General features: G+C 48.3%; 1 protein-coding gene across 5 annotated transcripts in view; it reads right to left on the bottom strand.

Annotated features, from left to right (window-relative positions):
* The window catches only part of BCL2L11 (BCL2 like 11), a 45,840-nt gene extending 28,959 nt beyond the window's left edge, over positions 1-16,881 (bottom strand). Inside the window, exons 1-3 of one of the 5 annotated variants that reach the window (XM_022599187.3) lie at positions 14,928-15,482; positions 13,861-13,997; positions 13,603-13,692 (exon numbers count right to left, since the gene is read on the bottom strand). In XM_022599187.3, the coding sequence (XP_022454895.1) occupies positions 13,603-13,692; positions 13,861-13,997; positions 14,928-15,190 (490 nt within the window). In that variant the 5' untranslated portion in view covers positions 15,191-15,482. Of the gene's footprint in view, positions 1-13,602; positions 13,998-14,927; positions 15,687-16,661 lie in introns of those variants that run through there. The other 4 variants (XM_022599190.3, XM_022599189.3, XM_022599188.3 and 1 more) reach the window with 4 other exon arrangements.
* Between the last annotated feature and the right edge of the window lie 1,577 nt (positions 16,882-18,458).

The raw sequence follows: 18,458 nt of genomic DNA, 5'->3' as shown, positions 1-18,458 counted from the left end.
GGGGGCTAATGTCCATCGAAGTACTCATGGTGATGGGCCAAAAGCCTGATCTCATCTGGAGGAAATCATAAGGGGCATGACAGTTAACACCGGACCATATAAGCAAGTTAATACTGAAATCATGCGTGCCACAGTGACAAGCTGCTGTGCACGCCAAAAATGAAGATTAACATTAAGAGAAATTTTTAAATATATATTATTTATTAAATTTATTCTATTATAAATGCTAGCCATGAGGATTTTCCATATACAACAACAAAAACAAAAACAGGTAAGACCACCTGTAAGTTGAATACAAAAATATTCACTATTAACATTTTGATATATTTTCCTTCTAATCTTCTTGTTATGCTGATAAACTTCTTGATACCAAATTACATGTTATAGAGTACATGTCCATGTCCACCCCAAAACTCATATGCTAAAAATCTCTTCCCCAGTGTGATGGTACTTGGTAGGTGGGGCCTTTGGGAGGTGGTTAGGTCATGATGGTGGAGCCTTCGTGAATGGGATTAGCACCCTTGTAAGAGGAGGTCAAGGAGCTAGCTTGCCGTCCTTCCATCACATGAGGACAGTGAGAAGGTGGCCACCTACAAGCTAGGAAGAGGGACCCCACCAGAGCCGGACCGTGGCAGCACCTTGACCTCACACTTCCAGCTTCCAAAACTGTGAGACAAATGTTTATTATTGAAGCCACCCAAACTATGGTATTTTTATTATAGTGGCACAAACAGACTATGACACTAGGATGTCGCCAAGAACTCTGTAACCTTTTTAAACTGAACGTAATACCAGGAGCATTTTCCACGTGACTATTCTTTTTAACATCATTAGAAGACAGCACCACAGTCTGGCTAATGTAGAGGTTTTCCCATACCATTTGGACTGCCAATAGTTTTCCGGCTGGTATAAAAAAACGCCATGATGAGTCCTCTGCACATACGTTTCTGCCAGCATTTCCTACATAAGGAAGGAATGGCAGGCCCTGTTCTGTGCCTGCAGAACAGGATCGGCGGGTGGGCAGGCGGGTGAGCGGCACAGTGCTCACAGCCCGGTGCCCGACACAGCACAGGACCAAGGCGGCCGTGTCTCAAAGGACAGACATTCGCTTTGGGTCCACAGGACCTCCACGGAGAAGGAAAGCAGTCTTAGGTCACATGCCCCGGCACGGGTCCTGGCCACTGACCAAGCAGAACGACCAGAGGACAGTGACCAGAAGGTGAAAGCAGATGGAAATTGTGTCACAGGAGGAATACACGGAGACTGAGGCTGACCCAACAAAGGAGGAATGAAGACCACTGGACTCCAGTGTGGGAGGGTGCTGGTCCACGGGGAGTCCCATCCAACACAGGCAGGGTGACCACAGACCAGGGGCGTGCAGAGACTCGGGCACTGGGCAAGTGCTCCGATTCAGTGGTTTTAAAGTAGGTCAGGAAGCAAGGCATCAAGACAGTCGAGCATTCAACCGGCAATTATGTGCATATGTCTATCTAGAAATCTAATACCACAAAGGCCCTAAATACTAACCAAGACCAATCAGTGGATGATTGATCTTTCTCCTGCCTTAGAGTCCAATCACACAGAGCTACAAGACTTAGCTTTCCTAATGAGAAGTTCCCTTACGGCATGTGGAATCAGACTTGTGTCACCCGTACATTTTCAGGCAATGCGTTTGAGGGTGGTGTGGTGTGTACCCTCTGAGGGCACATCACCAGGGGAATCACAACAACAGATACTGCAGTTAGTATGTGAAAAAAGTGGCTAGGATTACTGTTAAACCGCTTCCTGGCATTAAAATCCTACTATTCCATATAGAGAATAAAAATAAAGGGCGAAAGAGGTGAGTTCTAAAATTCTGAGTAGTACTCTGCAAACAGAGCCAATTAATAGCAATCACAAATAGTTCAAAGAAGATACAGACTTTTAGCTCCATGAAGGTGGGGTCACCCTACTCCCCCAGGTCCTCCTTTTTACAACTAAGCACGGAGGACTGACAGGGGAAAGAGAGTGGGCTGCCTGGGGACCACGGGGCTTGAGGAATGACAGGGTGGCGAGTCCCCCGGTTTGCTCATACCCTCCATACATCCCGACCAGGGCACTGCAGAGGCCTGCAACGTGATCTCCAACAGGCAGAGAGAAAACGCTCCAAGGAAAGTTGTTCTCTTTAGCCAAAGGACTGGGGAATGGGGGCCCCCAACAGAAAGCCTTTTGGCCATACCCACCCTACTGCAGCTGAACACTGCCCGCTGCCCATCCCCCTGCCCAGCAGGAGTGGTTGGTGCTCTGAAACCACTCAGGTGGTACTGGCAGGTTAGGCAGGGAGCTGACCTCCCAGGCCCTGCCCAGTGGAAACAGATGACGCTGTGATTCCCCCCACCCCCTCCAGGGCCCCAGAGACAGCTAATGCTCCCCCTTGACTATGCAGCATGGAGGTGGTACCAGGCAGGGTGAGTCGCCACTACACACACACATACACACCATGTATCAGCGGGCCCAGCCCCCACCTCCACCCGACGCTGGTGAGCAATGAGACAGAACAAGTCAGAGTGAGTCAGCCCTCACTTCCCCCACCTCAGGCCGCAGGGAAGGCCTAGCGGGAAGCTGAACCTGCCCAGCCCCCGGCAGCAGCAAGACTGAATGAGGTGGTGGAAAACAGAGCTAGTGGCCCACTGATCCCCCACCCCAGCCTCAAGGCTCAGTGGGACCTGGTGGGTCACTGAGCCTCCACGCCCACCCGGCATGAAGGAGAACAAAGGGGAACTCACACCCAGCACCAGTAAGGGGAGCGAGGTGGTGGAAGGCAGGGCTGGTGTGTTCCACCCCCGCCCCCCGCCCCCAGCCCTCACACTGGTGTAGACAGGGAACAGAGAGGAACTGAGCTTTGGCCTCCGCCCTGCAGAAGCAAGGCCTGCAAGTCAGCCCTCCACCTTTTCCCCCTCCAGGTGTCAACAGGGGCCCAGGGAGCTAAGCGTACACCCCTGACTGGGCTCCGTGAAGCCGTGCTGGTTGGTGCCCTGCTTTTGCTGGGAAAGTAGCAGCAAGGCCCAGGAAGGATCTGAACGTCCACCCCACCCGGCAGAAGCAGGCAAAATTTTAGAACTGAAAAATACATTTAAAGCAGAAAAGCAAAAAAAAAAAAAAAAAAAAATCACTGGAAAGGACCAGTGGAAGTGACACAGGAGGGAATCGGCAGACATGAGGCTTATCAGTAGAATTTAGTTAATCGGAACAAAGAGAATAGATGACGAAAAATGAACAGAGTCTCGGGGACCTGTTGGACCACAACAAAAATACTAATACTCTTTTGTCACGGAAGTCCCCAAAGAGGCAGGCAGGGACTGAAAAAATACCCAGAGACACAATGGCTGAAAACTTCCCAAACTTGGCAGAAAATATCAAACCACGGATTTGATATTATATATATAACTCGAATATATATATATTCGAGCTAACCTTGAAATGGATAAACCCAAAGAAATCCAAGCCACACTAAACTTCTGGAAACTAAAAGACAAAGAAAAACCCCTGAAAGCAGCCAGACAGAAATGACACATTACTTACAGGAGAACAATTCGAATGACAAAGGATTTCTCACCTGCAACCATGAAGGGCAGGAGCAAGTGGCATGTTTTTCAAGCACTGAAAATAAAACCAACCGTCAACCGCAAATTCTATAACCAGTGAAAATATCCTCGGGGGGTGCGGGGGGCGAGGGGAAATAAAGACATTCGCGGATGAAGGAGAACTAAGGATTGTTGCCAGCAGGCCTGTCATTGAAGAATGACTAAAGAAGTCCTCCCAACAGGAAGGAAATGATAACAGAGGCTTAGGACTTCAGAAAGGAAAGAATATTGGAATGGGAAAAAGTGGGAGCAAGTAACTAGCCTACTTCTCAGGAGTTTCTTAAATTACATTTAGCAAAAGAGATAACGTCATCTGACATGGTGCTCAATGTATATGGAGGAAATATTTAAGACAATTATATTTGAAAATCGGGGCAGGTAAGGGGACCTAAATGGAAGAAGTAAGGTACCTACACTGCAAGTGAAGTCATAAAATGGTGATGCCACTGACGCTGGTAGATTATAGAAGTTACATCTGCATAGTGTAATAGCAGAGCAATATATGTAAAAACACTACAAAAAAAAGGCAAGATGGAATCCTAAAAAATGTTCAGATAACTCACAGTAAGGTTAAAAAAAGAAAATAGGAAACAGAAACACAAACAGAGGAAACAGAAAGATAGTAAAATAGCACACTTAAGCTCTAACATACCAACAAGTACCTTAAATGTAAACAGTCTAAATGCACCACTAAAAGGACAGATTGGGTGTGGCAGAAAAAAACCAGTATCATCTAAAGATATGTTGTACACAAAAAAACTTATTTCAAATACAACATAGGTAGGCTGGAAGAGTAAGCATGGAAAAAGACATCCCATGTAAACATTGCTAATATTTTTTACAAAAAAACAGGAGTGGCTATGCTTTATAGCAATGATAAAAGGATCAACCTAACAGGAAGATGTAGTTCAAAATGTGCAAACACCAAACAGTGCCTCGAAATATACGGAGCAAAATCTGACAGATACGAAAGGAGAAAGAGACAAATCCACCATTATAGTCGGGGACTTCAACACTACACTGAGCAGTTGACAGAACTACTAGACAGAAAATCAGCAAAGATATAGAAGAACCAAACAACACAACCAACCAATAAGACTAAATCGACAAATATATAATGAACATGCCAACCAACAACAGCAGAAGACAGGTTTTTTTTTTTCAAGCACTCACAGACCATTCACCAAAAACAGACCATATCTTGAGCCGTAAAACGAACCTCAACGAATTCAGAAGAACTCAAATCATACAGAGTATGTTCTTTGACCATATTGGAATCAAATAAGAAAACAATAACAGAAAGACAAGACAGTCTTCACGCATTTGGAAGTGAAACAACACACGTCTAAGTAATCTAGGGTCAGAAAGGGAGTCTCAAAGGAAATAAAAAGAAAACATGCAGAAGTCAATGGAAATGAAAACACAATATACCAAAACATGTGGGATACAGTTAAAGCAGGAGAGAAGGGAAATTTATGGCGCTAAATGCTTGCAGCAGAAAGGTCTCAAAACACTACTGTTTCTACCCTCAAGAAATTAGGAAAAACAAAACAGACACAAAGCAAACAAAAGAATAATAAAACAACAGAATTGAAAACAGGAAAATAATAGAGAAAAGTCAACAAAATAAAAGGCTGGTTTAAAAAAACAAAACTGGGGAATTCCCTGGTGGTCCAGTGGTTAGGACTCTGTACTTTCACGGCTGTGGGCCCCAGTTTGATCCCTGGTCAGGGAAGTAAGATCCCACATGCTGCACGCAGCCAAGAAAAGAAAAAGTGTTTAAAAAAACAAAACTGACAAACTCTGATAAAGATTAAAAGTAAGAAAACATAAGCCACCAATGTCAGGAATAAAATGGGCTATCACAACAGATCCTGTATCCATTTTAAAAGATAATAAGGGAACACTATAAACACTTCATAGGCTCAAAAATTCAACAACTCAGAAGAGATGGACCAATTCCGTGAAAACCACAAAGTACCAAAACTCAACCAAGATGAAACAGATAACCTGAATAGTCCTATAAACACTAAAAAATTGAATTTGTAATTTAAAAACACCCAGAAAAGAAATCTCCAGGTTCAGATGGTTTCATTAGAGCATCCCACCAAACATTTAAAGAAGAATTAATACCAATTTTACAGAATCTCTTCCAGAATAGAGCAGGAGGGAACACTACGCAACCCACCGTTAAGGCCTTGATCAAAACCAGACAGTCTTAATATGACAGATGAATACCCCTCATGAACTTAGGCACAAACACCCTCCACAAAGTATTAGCAAATTCAATTCAGCAATTATGAAAAGAACTACACCCTGACCAAGAAGGATTTATCCCAGGCATGCAAGGCAGATTAATACTGAAAGTCAACATAACACAGCGTATCAACTGGCTAACATAAGTCATATGATCATATCAATTGATGCAGAATAAACGTTTTATAAAACCCAGCATCCATTCCATTCATGATAAAAACTCTGAGCAATCTAGAAATAAAAAGAAACTTCTTCATATTTTTAAAGAGCATCTACAAAATAGCTACTTCATACTTAATGGTTAAAGACTGAAAGCTTTCCTGTTAAGATCAGGAGAAAAGGCAAAGATGTCTGCTCTCACCACTTCTATTCACCACAGCACTGGAAGTTCTAGCCAATGCATTAGGGCAAGAAAAAGAAGTAAAATACAAATCAGAAAGGAAGAAATAAAACTGTGCCTATTTTCAGATTACACGATTGTCTAGATAGGTCTCCCAATAAATTTTTGAATTAGAGTTCAACAAGGCTGTAGGATATTAAGATCAATGCACAAAAATGAATTGCATTTCTATACACTACAATGAATATGTAGAAACTGAAATAAAAAATAAAGTGCCATTAATAATTTCTCCAAGGTAAATAAAATCTAACAAAATATGCATAAGATGTTTATGCTGAAAATTACAACACGTGAAGACCTCAGTACTTGAAGAGACATTGCTGCTTATGGATTAGAAGACCTAACATAGTAAAGAGGCAAATTCTTCTCCAAAGTGACTTACAGGTTTAACAAAATTCCTATCAAAATCCCAGCAGGGGTTTTGGTAGGCACAGACAAGCTTATTCTAAAATTTATATGAAAAGGCACAGGGCCTAGGCTAAAACAATCTTGAAAAAGTAGAATAAAGTCTGAAGAATCACTCTACCCATTATAATGGCTTCATACACAACCACAGTAATAAGGCAGTGTGGTATCGGCAGAGGGACAGATACATCAATTAATGGAACACCAAAGAGAAACTGGAAACAAACCCACACAAACCTGACAATTGATCTTTGACCAAGGTGCAAAGCCATTAGATTGAAAAAGAAAAATCTTTTCGACAAACAGCGCTAGAGCAACTGGGCACCGTAGTCCAAAAGAATAAACACTGACCTATATCTCATACCTAACACACAAATTAACTCAACATAAATCAGAGATCTAAGTGTAAAATGTAACACTGTAAGACTTCCAGGAAAAAAAAGAAAAACCTAGGAAAAAAATTTGGGGACTTAGAGCCTGGTGAAGAGTTCTTAGACCGGACACCAAAAGCATGACCCACAGAAGGAAAAACTGATTAAATGGACTTCATCAAAATTAAAAACTTTTGCTCTATGAAGAGGATAGAAAGACAAGCTACAGATTGGGAGAAGACATTTGTAAATCACATACCTGACAAAGGCCTTGCTTGAGTCTAGAATACATAAAAACTCTCAAAGCTCAAGAGTTTAAAAAAAAAAAAAATCCAATTGGAAAAAGAGTGAAAGACATGAACAACCATTTCACAGGAGGGTAGACAGAGGCAAAAAACACACAAAAAATATTCAACATCATTAAAACTACAATGAGATATCATTACGCACAGGTCAGAATGGCTAAAATACAGAAGAGTGATAACACCAAATGCTGGCTAAGATTTGGAAAAAGTGGATCTCCCACACATCGCTGATGGAAATACAAATGGCACAGCCTGGCAAACTGTTTGACAGCTTCTTACAAAACTCAAGTACCGTGGGATCCAACAATTGCACTTCTGGGCATTTATCCCAGAGAAATGAGACTCATGTTCACAGAAAAACCCATACAGCACAGTTCACAGCGGCAGTTCTGCTGCCCTGGTTGGTGAAGCCTTGGTGGCCAGTCTGATGGGTGGCTTCACCAGGAAGACTGTGCCCATGGCCTTCAACTGGCAGCTGCCCAAAGATGTACCAGAGGACAATGTGTAACGCCCAATGCAGGCTGGCAAATGCCCCCCAAGTGCCGGCTGTGCCAGGTCCCTGCCAGAGCTGCAAATGGCCCAAATGTCTTTCAACAGGTCAACAGCTAAACTGTAGCACATCTAATACACACAGTGTCCTGGGTGGATCTCAAAGGTATTATGCTGAGTGATAAAAGCCAAGCTCAAAATGTCACATATAGTTTGACTCTATAGCATACTCAGAAGAACAGAAGTATAGAAATGCAGCACGGGTTAGTGGCTGTCAGGGGTTAGGGGACAGGAGGGAGTTGGCTGTGATATATACAAAGGTAGCAAGAGAATCCTTGGGATGGAACTGTTCTGGATCTTGACTGTGCTGGCGGTCACACAAACCTACACATCTGATGAAACTGCACAGAAGTAAATACACTCTCACACACACAAATGGAATGCATGTGAAACTGGTGAAATCTGCGTAACGCAGCTGGAGTCTATCAAGGTCATGTGCTGGCTATGATACTGTACTATTTAAACCAGGTGCTGCCATTGTGAGAAACTGGGTAAAGGACACACACACAGGTCCACTCTGGGTTATTTCTTACAACTGCATGTCAAACTATAATTATCTCACAATAAAGTCCTTTTAAAGATGTAAAACTTTAAAATGTCTAGACAGCTATCAATTACTAAATTTTGTTTGGAACCAGTAAAGAAAATTTTCCCTCTCTTTCTCTCCCCACACAGGACATACAAAGTGAATTTGTTTCTCTTGGTGTCCGAACGAGTGACCCTGGGGGGTCTGAAGGCCAGACCAGGTCTTCAGCAGACAAGATCCTCTCTCTGTCACCAGGCTCCAGGGCACCCTGAGGTGCCCGAGGAACCAAACCACTCCGCCTTCCACCTTTCCAAAGCCTGCATATACCACAGAGTTTAAAGAGGTGAAACAAAACGGATAGTCATATTTGCCTGGAGGACAGATCTACAAGGCTCACTTGATGTTTAAGATGCTCACAAGATTAGGGTAACTCAACAAAAGCAACGTCTAAGTCAACAAAAGCAACCAAAGGAATAAGTTCCACGGACACGATGTGCTTTGAGCGGAAGAATCAGGTCTGGCTTGCTAAAGCACAAAGCCCGGTCCAGCTCCGCCATCTGCCAGGCCAACCCAACCATTCTGCTAATACAGAATGCCAGTGGCTAATCTAATTGGAAACTTTTCTAGTAGCCACACTTAAAAAAAGTAAAAAGAAACCAGTCAAATTCATCTCAAAACAAACTTAATGGCCAACATACATAGGAAAAGATGCTGATTAGGGAGCTGCAAACCTAAACCACAATGAGTTATCGCCTCACACCCGGTAAAATGGCTAGTACCAAAAAGATAAGAGATAACAAATGCTGGTGAAGATGGGAAGAAAAGCGATACTGTTGGTGGGAATGTAAATTAGTGCAGCCACTGTGGAAAACAGCATGGAGGTTCCTCAAAAAATTAAAAATACTTCTACCATATGATCCAGTCATCCCACTTCTGGGTACACATCTGAAAGAACTGAAGAGCTCAAAGAGACATATGTACATCCATGTTCACAGCAGCATTACTCACAATAGCCAAGAGATGAAAGCAACCCAAACACCCGTCGACAGATGAATGGACGAAGAAAATGTGGTCTATACATACAACAGAATATTATTCAGCCTTAAAAAGGAAGGAAATCTGCTTCACGTGCTTTAGCAGAGATGACCCTTGAGGACATATGCTAAGTGAAATAAGCTAGTCAGAAAAAGCCAAATACTGCGCAACTCCACTCATGAGGTACCTAGTTAGAGTCATCAAAATCGCAGAGATAGACAGCAGAATGGTGGCTGCTAAGACCTGGGTGGGAGAGAAAAATGCAGAGGGGCTTTACTGGTTACTGAACTTCAGTTTTGCAGGACGAAAAAGTTCTGAGAACTGGAAGATGTGAAGATACTCAACACGACTAAAGGGTACAGTTAGAAACAGTTACGATGGTAAATTTTGTGTTTACCACACACACACACACACACACACACACACACAAAATATATATATATAATTTAACCCCCATATTCAAAAATCTCAGCATACAATTAATATAAAAATGACTGAGATATCTTACATTCTTTTTTATATGCTAAGTCTTCAGACTCCAGTGTGTATTGACACTGACTGCACATCTCAGTTTGGACTAGTCCCATTTCCAGTGCTCAATACTCACGTGTGGTTTCCCCACCGGGCCTGTGCTGGGCTTGACCGTACCTGTCACCCCTATCTGACAAACCTTACAGCTGGATCCAAATAACAAAACTTTTTTTTGACAGATGTTGGCAGGGTCGTCTTCTTGCAAAACCTTTTGGGAAATCTTTATTTTTTATTTTTTTCACATTTTAATTTATTTTTAAATTTACTTATTTATCTTATACAGCAGGTTCTTATTAGTTATCTATTTTAAACATATTAGCGTATACATGTCAATCCCAATCTCCCCCTTTTGGGAAATCTTATTTGTCCTTGGTCAGCTCTATGGAAAGGTCAAAGCTCAAACGATGCTGAACATCTCCCAAGGACCTGCAGGACATCAGGTCCCTCCCTCCGACCCTACTCTGAGAGCTCACAGCTTAAAAGAGGGGCTGGTAACCAGCTAAAGCAGGCACAAGATGCTGAGGGATGGATGTGAAGAACAATGCAATTAGCTCCCCCCCGTGATTTCTGATGTGCCAGGGAACAAGCAGAAAGCTTAAGTCATTTACCGAAATGACGCATGAGAGTTGTGAACAACTAGCATTCACCTATATCCTGACCTTTCTCAGCTCTGCTGTGCAATTGCTTTGAGTACATCTTCAAAGCACGAATTTGTACAGAATTTAGTACACATTTATATTAAAAGTACACACAGAATAAGCACACTCACCAGAAAAGGCACGTGGCAAACCAATACCTCTGCTGGTGATTCTGATTCGAATAATCAGCTCTTCTTCACTGATTAAGAGGGCATTTGTCAAGTTAATCCTCCCAGAGTGTAAAGGGAATAAAATTTGGTGAAAGTGAAAAAACTGTCTCTCTCACAGCTGAATATAACATTCTTTGAATATACCTTCAGAAAAATTGAAGACAGGGAGGAGAAAAGGAAGACGTTTCTAGTACAAACACCCAACTGCTGTACATCCCAGACAAGAGTTTACTTTCTCAGTAGAACAAAGTGCAAGAACAAGACTGCCACATACATGCTCTCCACCCCAAGTCACTCAGCAGAAAACTGCTCTGTGGCTAAAGGAAGCCCTAAGGAGGACCTCTTTGTAACCTCACATTTGTGCTGCACTGGTTGAAACCAATAATAATGACTTCTTTGTGAAAAAATGTATTTTGCAGTAAATTATCAAAAGCTTCACTGAAGATCTTAACGGACATGGCTGAGTAAGGAGTACTAAACACGGCTATGTTTAGAGAACCCAAATTTACCAGCTCAGCGTATTTCAGGGGTCGCTGGGCACTGAACTATTTTAAGAATAGCCAGGGAAAAAAGTTACAGACTACAAAGGGTGCAAATTTTATTCTTTAATTTAACACACTCACATCTAAATCCCCTCCTCCCACCAGCAACTCCTCCCTCCCCCCATCCCACCTCCTCCCCCCACCCCACCCAATCACAAGAACTTAATACTGAAAACTTACCTTGGTGCATTAACTTCAGACAAACCCCTCAGAACTTATCATTTAATCCTATGCGTTAAACTCTAAGTTATCACACCAGTCTACGGGAATGCAGTTAATACTATAAAATTACACCTCGGGATCCATTACTTTACACCTCACAGATAAAACCATAACTTTGCTTAATAATTTAGACTGTGATCTCTCTAAAGCTCTACATCTGTCATCTCAAGTAACGGTGCTTACCTTATAATTTGCTTGCTAAACGGCATGTCACCAAAAAAAAAGCATTCATGCCTATCCCTATTTAAAAAAAAAATAAAAAGAAAGAAAACAAAACACTACCTCACTCACTATTCCTGGTTAAGGAAGGAATATTTCAGGGAAGGAGAAACTATTTCCATGCACTAAGCCACCTGATAAAGGGGTCTGCACGGAAAAACTATAATGGCTTCCAGAGGATCCTTAAAATACATGGGGTTTTAAACACGCACACCATAAGGCCCCATTAATTCATTTAGTAACTCGTTTACTCGTAAGTCCTCACATAGTCAAGAGCATTTTCAAGGGCAGAAAAATATATACCAGCACCAAGACCTTGTAAGGCTAAAATGAGCTCAGGAGTAGCAATAAGCTACTAAAGTAACAGCAGTAATAACAGTTCCAGCTCCTTTCCCGAAGGAGGGGTCCTGAGAAAGCATTTAGCAGGAGACACGCAGCCAACGTGTACAGCTGCTGGTATTTTTGTCATTTGTCTGCCACTTCCGAGGTGTGCCCAACCTCTGACAAATGACCAAGGTCCTGAGGTTCTCGCGAACTCTGCAACAGGGGGACGGACCTTGCACGGTTTACTGAAGGTTATGAAGACTGAAGTCTACGGTATTTGCAAAGGTAAGATTTGTCATGTGTTCCAGCAGTTACGTGGCTACTCTGATGCTTCTGTTTTAGTTAGCCTTTGGCATGGTGTCACCCACGTTTTAACAGAATCTTTGCTGGATTTCTTAATTGGAAACGCTGCCAACTTACTTGTATCGCTTTAATGCAGAAGGGCTCATCTGGACAAACTGTAAATGAGATTCTAGTGAATCCAGATCGAGACGTGAACCTTTTCCACTACTGGGGAACAGCGATTTGAACCGACACACTCACCCCTTGATCAGGGTGGTAAGCACTCTGCATACTCAAAGCCATACCTTGGAGGCTCAAGGGTCAAATCAAGCCCGCAGATGTTTTTATTTGGCTTACACAGTGCTTTCAAAGTTCTAAACAAGTTGCCAAAGCATCAGGAGATGTGGCATCAAAATCTGCATTCTCGGATTATCTGGCCCTATAGGAAAACCTACCACCTTGAGACCACACACCCTCACAGCCCCAACTAGGAGCAAAATGGACAAGGACAAACGCTCTCCAAGCTGCCATAATCCCCACCAGGTCAGTTCCCTCACCGATGGGATTGCCAGATTTTTCTGGGCATTTATGTTTGCCACTCCTCCTTCAGATTCTGAAACTGTCTTTAATCCTTGAAATAAAGACCCACAATCTAATCTTATTAGTACTATGTCCAAACCCTCCAAGCGAACAAAATAAGCCCAAATAGGAATCTGAGTAGAAAACAAAATATTTTCAGGGTTCTATGGTGGTAAGGCTGATATGAGCTATTTCATCTTCTTAAAATGTCATTTTTGAAAACGATTCACTTCTCTCATCCCTTCTTCCACACTTTTGGTCAGGTTATTACTCTGTCTGCCGTTAACTGATTGAGTCCCTTTCAAGTAGAATGTCATTAATGAGGAAATCTTAGGGGTTAGGACAACATGCCACAGTTGGATACTTTAATGAAGGCACCAGGGGTTCGAGATATACTGCCCGATAGGCTGATGCTTGGACCTCAACTTATCGCTGCCACAGAACTTGGTAACGTGTTTTTTAAATGTTGGTTGGATGTTTTATTTGACGTATGCGTCATTCCCAACAAAACATGGAATATATCTGTAAAAGGATTCTCAAAGGGGGCTTTAAATGCTACACACAGTCTCTGGACAGAGACTCAAGCAACCACACGTGCACTGCCGCTCCCCCAGGCATTGCTTACCCATCGCACTGAGATAATGGTTGAAGGCCTGGCAAGGAGGACTTGGGGTTTGTGTTGATTTGTCACAACTCATGGGTGCCGGGCTCCTGTCTGTGTCAAAAGAGAAATACCCACTGGAGGATCGAGACAGCAGGGAAGATCTTCTCACGAAGATGAAAAGCGGGGATCTGGTAGCGAAAGGGCCGGGACTGGCCGGTGGGGCCAGTGGGCCCTGTGGGCTGCCTTGGGGGCAGCGGTCCCCTTCTCCTTCGGGATTACCTTGCCGCTCTGTCTGTAGAGAGATGGGGGCCCCAGGCCTGAGCTGAGGAGGCCTTTCGGCAGGCTGCAATTGTCCACCTTCTCTGTCACACTCAGAACTTACATCGGAAGGTTGTTTTGCCATTTGGTCTTTTTTTCTGCAAGGAAAATTAAAACTAGGGTTATCTTAAGCAAAACAATAATTACAATGAATACCTAAATGGGCAGACTTTCACCTATTCATGAAAAATCCTTAGAATTAATGCCCAACACTTTAATACTGTCATTGCTTATATAGGAATAGTTTTCCATACGCTCTTCCAAATAATAGTAAAAATAACCTGCATAACAAAGGTAGCATTATCTTTGTTTGGGGGGGCGGGTGAGGTGGGTTGGAGGGACTAAACTCCCTACCACCAAACAAAACACAGCAACAATGTCAATTACTGGTGGAACTAGTGCTCTAACACCACACACACCACACACACACACACACACACACGTTTTAGGAGAGGCTGCTTGTTTGAGATCTATTCACATGTGCTCTTTGCTCAGGCCCGACTAGAGTAAGTCAGAAACTCCCAGCGGGCTCTGATTTCCCGGGATCAGATACACCGCTGGAGCCCAGGAGCGGGCGCAGATGCGATTGCAGGCGGCTGGCCGCGTTCCCCGCTCCGGCCCCATTGTTCTGCCGAAAGTGCTGAGGACAGCAAGTCTGGGGAAGGTTTGGCAAGGGCCGTCAGTCGTAGTAAGTGCGTCACAATAGAGTTTGTAACTCAGCGCGGCTCGGCCCAGCCGGGCTCCGGCTCTCCGCCCGCCCGAGGTCCCTCCCGCTCCCGGCTCGCGCGCCCCTCCTCCGGCTGCGGGGGCGGGGGGGCAGCGCGCCACACCGAACTCGCCGGAACTTCTCCGAGGTACACCCGCGCACTGTTAGGTGCACACGTCCAAATAGGAGGGGGTCCCCAAAGCCGTCCCCTGGCGACCCCTGCAAAGTCTGCAAGTAACTCCGCACGCTGGGCGGCATCGGGGCGCGCAGCTCCTGTACCCCATAGACTCTCCCCATCGAAGGCAATCAGGCCGAAACTCACGTCCGCCCCTTCCCTTCCGAGCGTCGCGTCCGGGCCGGGGCCCGGCGGCGCCCAGCCCGCGCCCTTCGCCGACCCGGAGCCCCCTGACCGTCAACACGAAGGCGGCCCGGGAGACAAAGCCCGGGACTCGCGGTCGGAGCGCCCGGGGCAGCGGAGAGCCTGCAACTCGCCGCCCGTCCGCTGCCGCGCTCTGCCGGGCAGCTGAGGGCTCCGCACGCCGCGTCTCCGGTACGCGCTACCCCGACCGCAGCCGCCGGGAACATCCTCCGCCTCCTCCCGCTCCTCCCCTCGCGCACTGCGCCCGCCGCCGCCGGCACCGCCGACCTCCCCGCGCCGCTGGCGCCGGGTGCCCGCGCTCCCAATTGGCCCTCGTGCGGTCGCTCCGCGCCACAGCCAATCGCCTGCGGCGGCGGGGGCGGCGCCTGCCCGACAGGCCGCCAAAGGCCAGGCGATTGTTGACAAACTCGCCTCCGAACGCGGCTCCGGCCGTCGCTGCGGCGAGAGCCGCAGCGAAGGTTTCCGCGGCCTCGGGGCCGGAGGCTGCCCAGGCTACCCCGCCCCGCCCCTCCGCCAGTCCGGGCGCCGCGCGCGCCTCCGCAGCTCCCGCCGCCCCCCGTAGCCAGTCACCTGGAGACAAAACAGGACCCTCACGGCCGGCCCCAGACTCCAGTCCCAGCAGCCGACCCCCGCCCAGGCCCGCTAAGATGCGGACCCTAAAGGTCACCCCCTCCCCAGCTGTAGCCCCCATCCTCCTCCAACTTCCTCCCTCTTTCTCCCCGTGCGCCACGGGACACGCACCAAATCTGAGCGGCTACCCCTGGCCACCGACGCGCATTTCCGCGCGCACCCGTGACCACCGCAGACAAGGAACACATCCATAGCCCCATCCCCGGTGTCCGGCGGGCCTTCCACTACCTGCGCCAACCCCGAGTAAGAGGCCCCCGAGGGCACGGCACTGCCAGCCAGCACTGCGCTCGGGCACGCCCGAATCGCTAAGACGGTCTGGCCCCACGGTCCGGGCAGGTTCTACAGCCAGCGGCTGGTCCATCGCGTGGCCCCAGCGGTCGGAGGAGGCCCTCTGTCTCTTGCTGTCTGTGGACCGTGCGTCTGGCATCGTCCGCAGGGCGCCCGCACACTGGACAGGACCCCCAGACACGTCCGAGAGAAAGGACGAACGCAGCAGTTGCCCAAAACGTCGGCCTGAACGAGTAAAAGGAAAAGCCGAGTCCCGTCAGTTTAATCACCATCACTGTTCCATAAATCCTTCACAGGGGGCCCGCGCCCGAGAAAAGCCGAGACGCGAGTCCGGCTCGTACCTCGCGGCAGCTACTCGTGCGCCGCCGGGGCGGGCGGGCGGCGAGACTTCACGGCTGGGCGCGCAGCCCAGTCCTGCGCGGCGGCCCCCAGCTCCCGGGCCAGTGCGGAGAGCACGCGCTGCCTCTCCCAACCGGCCCGGAGACGCTTCACCACCCCCGCGTGCCGCATCCCCGCCCGAGCCGTACTTCGACTAACTGCTCGCAGCCTCGGTGCGGACGACCCCTCCCCAAAGAGGACCTGCCTGGGGAGGGAACTCGACCCTCACTGGTGACCGCCTCCTGCCGCGCCACACCGGACGGGGACGCGCGCCTCTGCCTGCACGTGCGCGGGAAGCGGGCTGGAGGTGGCGCCGTGCTGGCTCCCGCTCCAATCTTCCATCAGTACCCGGCCTGCTTCCCGGGATTCGGAAGTATTTACCTTGCGTTTCTCGGTCCGAGAGTCAGAGTCAGACATTGGGGGGACTAGAGCCAGGGGAAGGGCACCGAGGCGGTGGCGGCGGCGGCGGCGGCGGCGGCGGGAGCGAGGCGAATCCAGCAGTCTGAAGCGATGCTGGCCTCAGAGGGCAGGGCGCTCAGGGAGGCTGAGAGAATCTGGTGACGGCGGCGGCGACGAGGGACGCAGCGCTCCTGCAAGCTCGAAACCTGGAGGCTGCGCGGAGCGAAATGAAACCTGCGCGGCTTTGCTCCCCTGCTCATGCTGGAGGCCCCGCGCTCGCGCCCAATCACCGCGGGCCCCGCCCCCGCTAAGTCCCGCCCGGCGCGCGGGCTGGCAAGCCCCGCCCCCGCGGCGCCGCGGCCGCCGGCGCTTGCAGGCACGGACAGGTAAAGGCGGGGGTGTCTCTGCTGGGTTCCCAGCTGCGCGCGCCGCCGTCCCTGCCCCTGCCGGGCGTGTTTACTGGAGTGACTTGGGCTGCGGACTGCTCTGTGCGCACCCATCCCCCACCCCAAAGTGTGCCCTCTCCTCTCTTCCCCGCCGCCAACCCCTCCGCCCCCCCCCCCGGCAATCCAGTGGTGGCCACGGCGTGCGCGTGGAACAGAGGGGGGTGCTCCGGGCACACTCGGAGCCAGGCCCGGCCGCTGCCGCCAGCGGAAAGCCTCAGGAGGCGCCCCTGAGCCCAGGCTCTGCCTCGGGAGTTCTCTCGGCCGCCCTGGGGCAGGCGCCAGGACTGGGTGGGTCCTCGGGAACGCGCGGGTCCACGGGTGAGCAAGGGGTCTCTGAGCTCTCCTCCCTTCCAGATTCCGGGGGTCCGCGTGGGACCCCCATCCGCAGGTTGCTCATCTTCCTCGCCCTCGTCTCAAGCGATACTTTTTAGGCGCCCTCTCTAAGCCACCCCGCAGGGCCACCTAGTTTTTCTCCCGCGCCGAACCTCCCCGGTAAGAGGCATAGCCTTTGGTGGAGAGTTGAGAAAAGGGCCAGGAGCGATCCCCGGAGGCGTTTTTTCCGCAGCCCTGGTGCGAGGCGGGAAGTGAGTGAGCGCAGAGCAGGTGAAATAGGGAAATGAAAAAAGAACTAAAAAAAAAAATCATTTTAAGAAAAAAGGACTGAGAAGGGTCGTGGCCTCCAGGTGGGAGACAGGATGGTGCCTCCACTTGGTTGGGATACTAGAGATTTGTCGGGCTCTCAGAGAACCGTCCAGGAACCGTCCCTAGGCGTGTTACGGCCAGAGAAGACAGCGCCGAGGGCTTCGGACGGCGCCGTGCAGAGCAGTAGGGAGAGTACCTCCCACCCTTTCTCCCTGCGAGTCCCCTTCCCCTTTTCCTTGGTGTCCGAAGGCCCCACTCCCACTCCTTCCCCGGAAGACCAAACTCCGTGAACACCCTGGTCCTCCTCTAGGTCCGCACCCCTATCTGACATTTAAATGCGCATCCTGCATTCCCACTTCTGCCCTTCTCTGGGCTCCCCTGGTTTTGAGAGGCCCGCAGCGGAGTAGTGGGGGGCAAATCGCTTGGGAGATGGAACATCCCGCCGCGGGAGAGACCAGGCTAGATGGACTACAGACTCAATTTAGGGGCCTCCCTAACCCGCACCCCAGAAGGGTGCCTCGGTGCAGAGAAGCAAGACAGTGAGGAGTTGTCCCGCTGTCTGGCCACCTTGGTCAATTTTTATGTTTTGTAAGCAGATACGGAACGTCAGCGTGGCAACACAGCCCCAGGTCAAAGTCTTCTCCGCGCATCCTCCCGAGAGTCCTTAGCGAGGTGAAGGAGGCCAAGGGTT

This window comes from Delphinapterus leucas, chromosome 13 (genome assembly GCF_059928025.1).
Source record: "Delphinapterus leucas isolate spDelLeu-1000000601 "Yukka" chromosome 13, BTC_Dleu_Yukka2, whole genome shotgun sequence".
NCBI lineage: Eukaryota > Metazoa > Chordata > Mammalia > Artiodactyla > Monodontidae > Delphinapterus > Delphinapterus leucas.
Note: the sequence above shows the minus strand (reverse complement) of the source record. Positions and strands in the feature narration are given on the sequence as shown.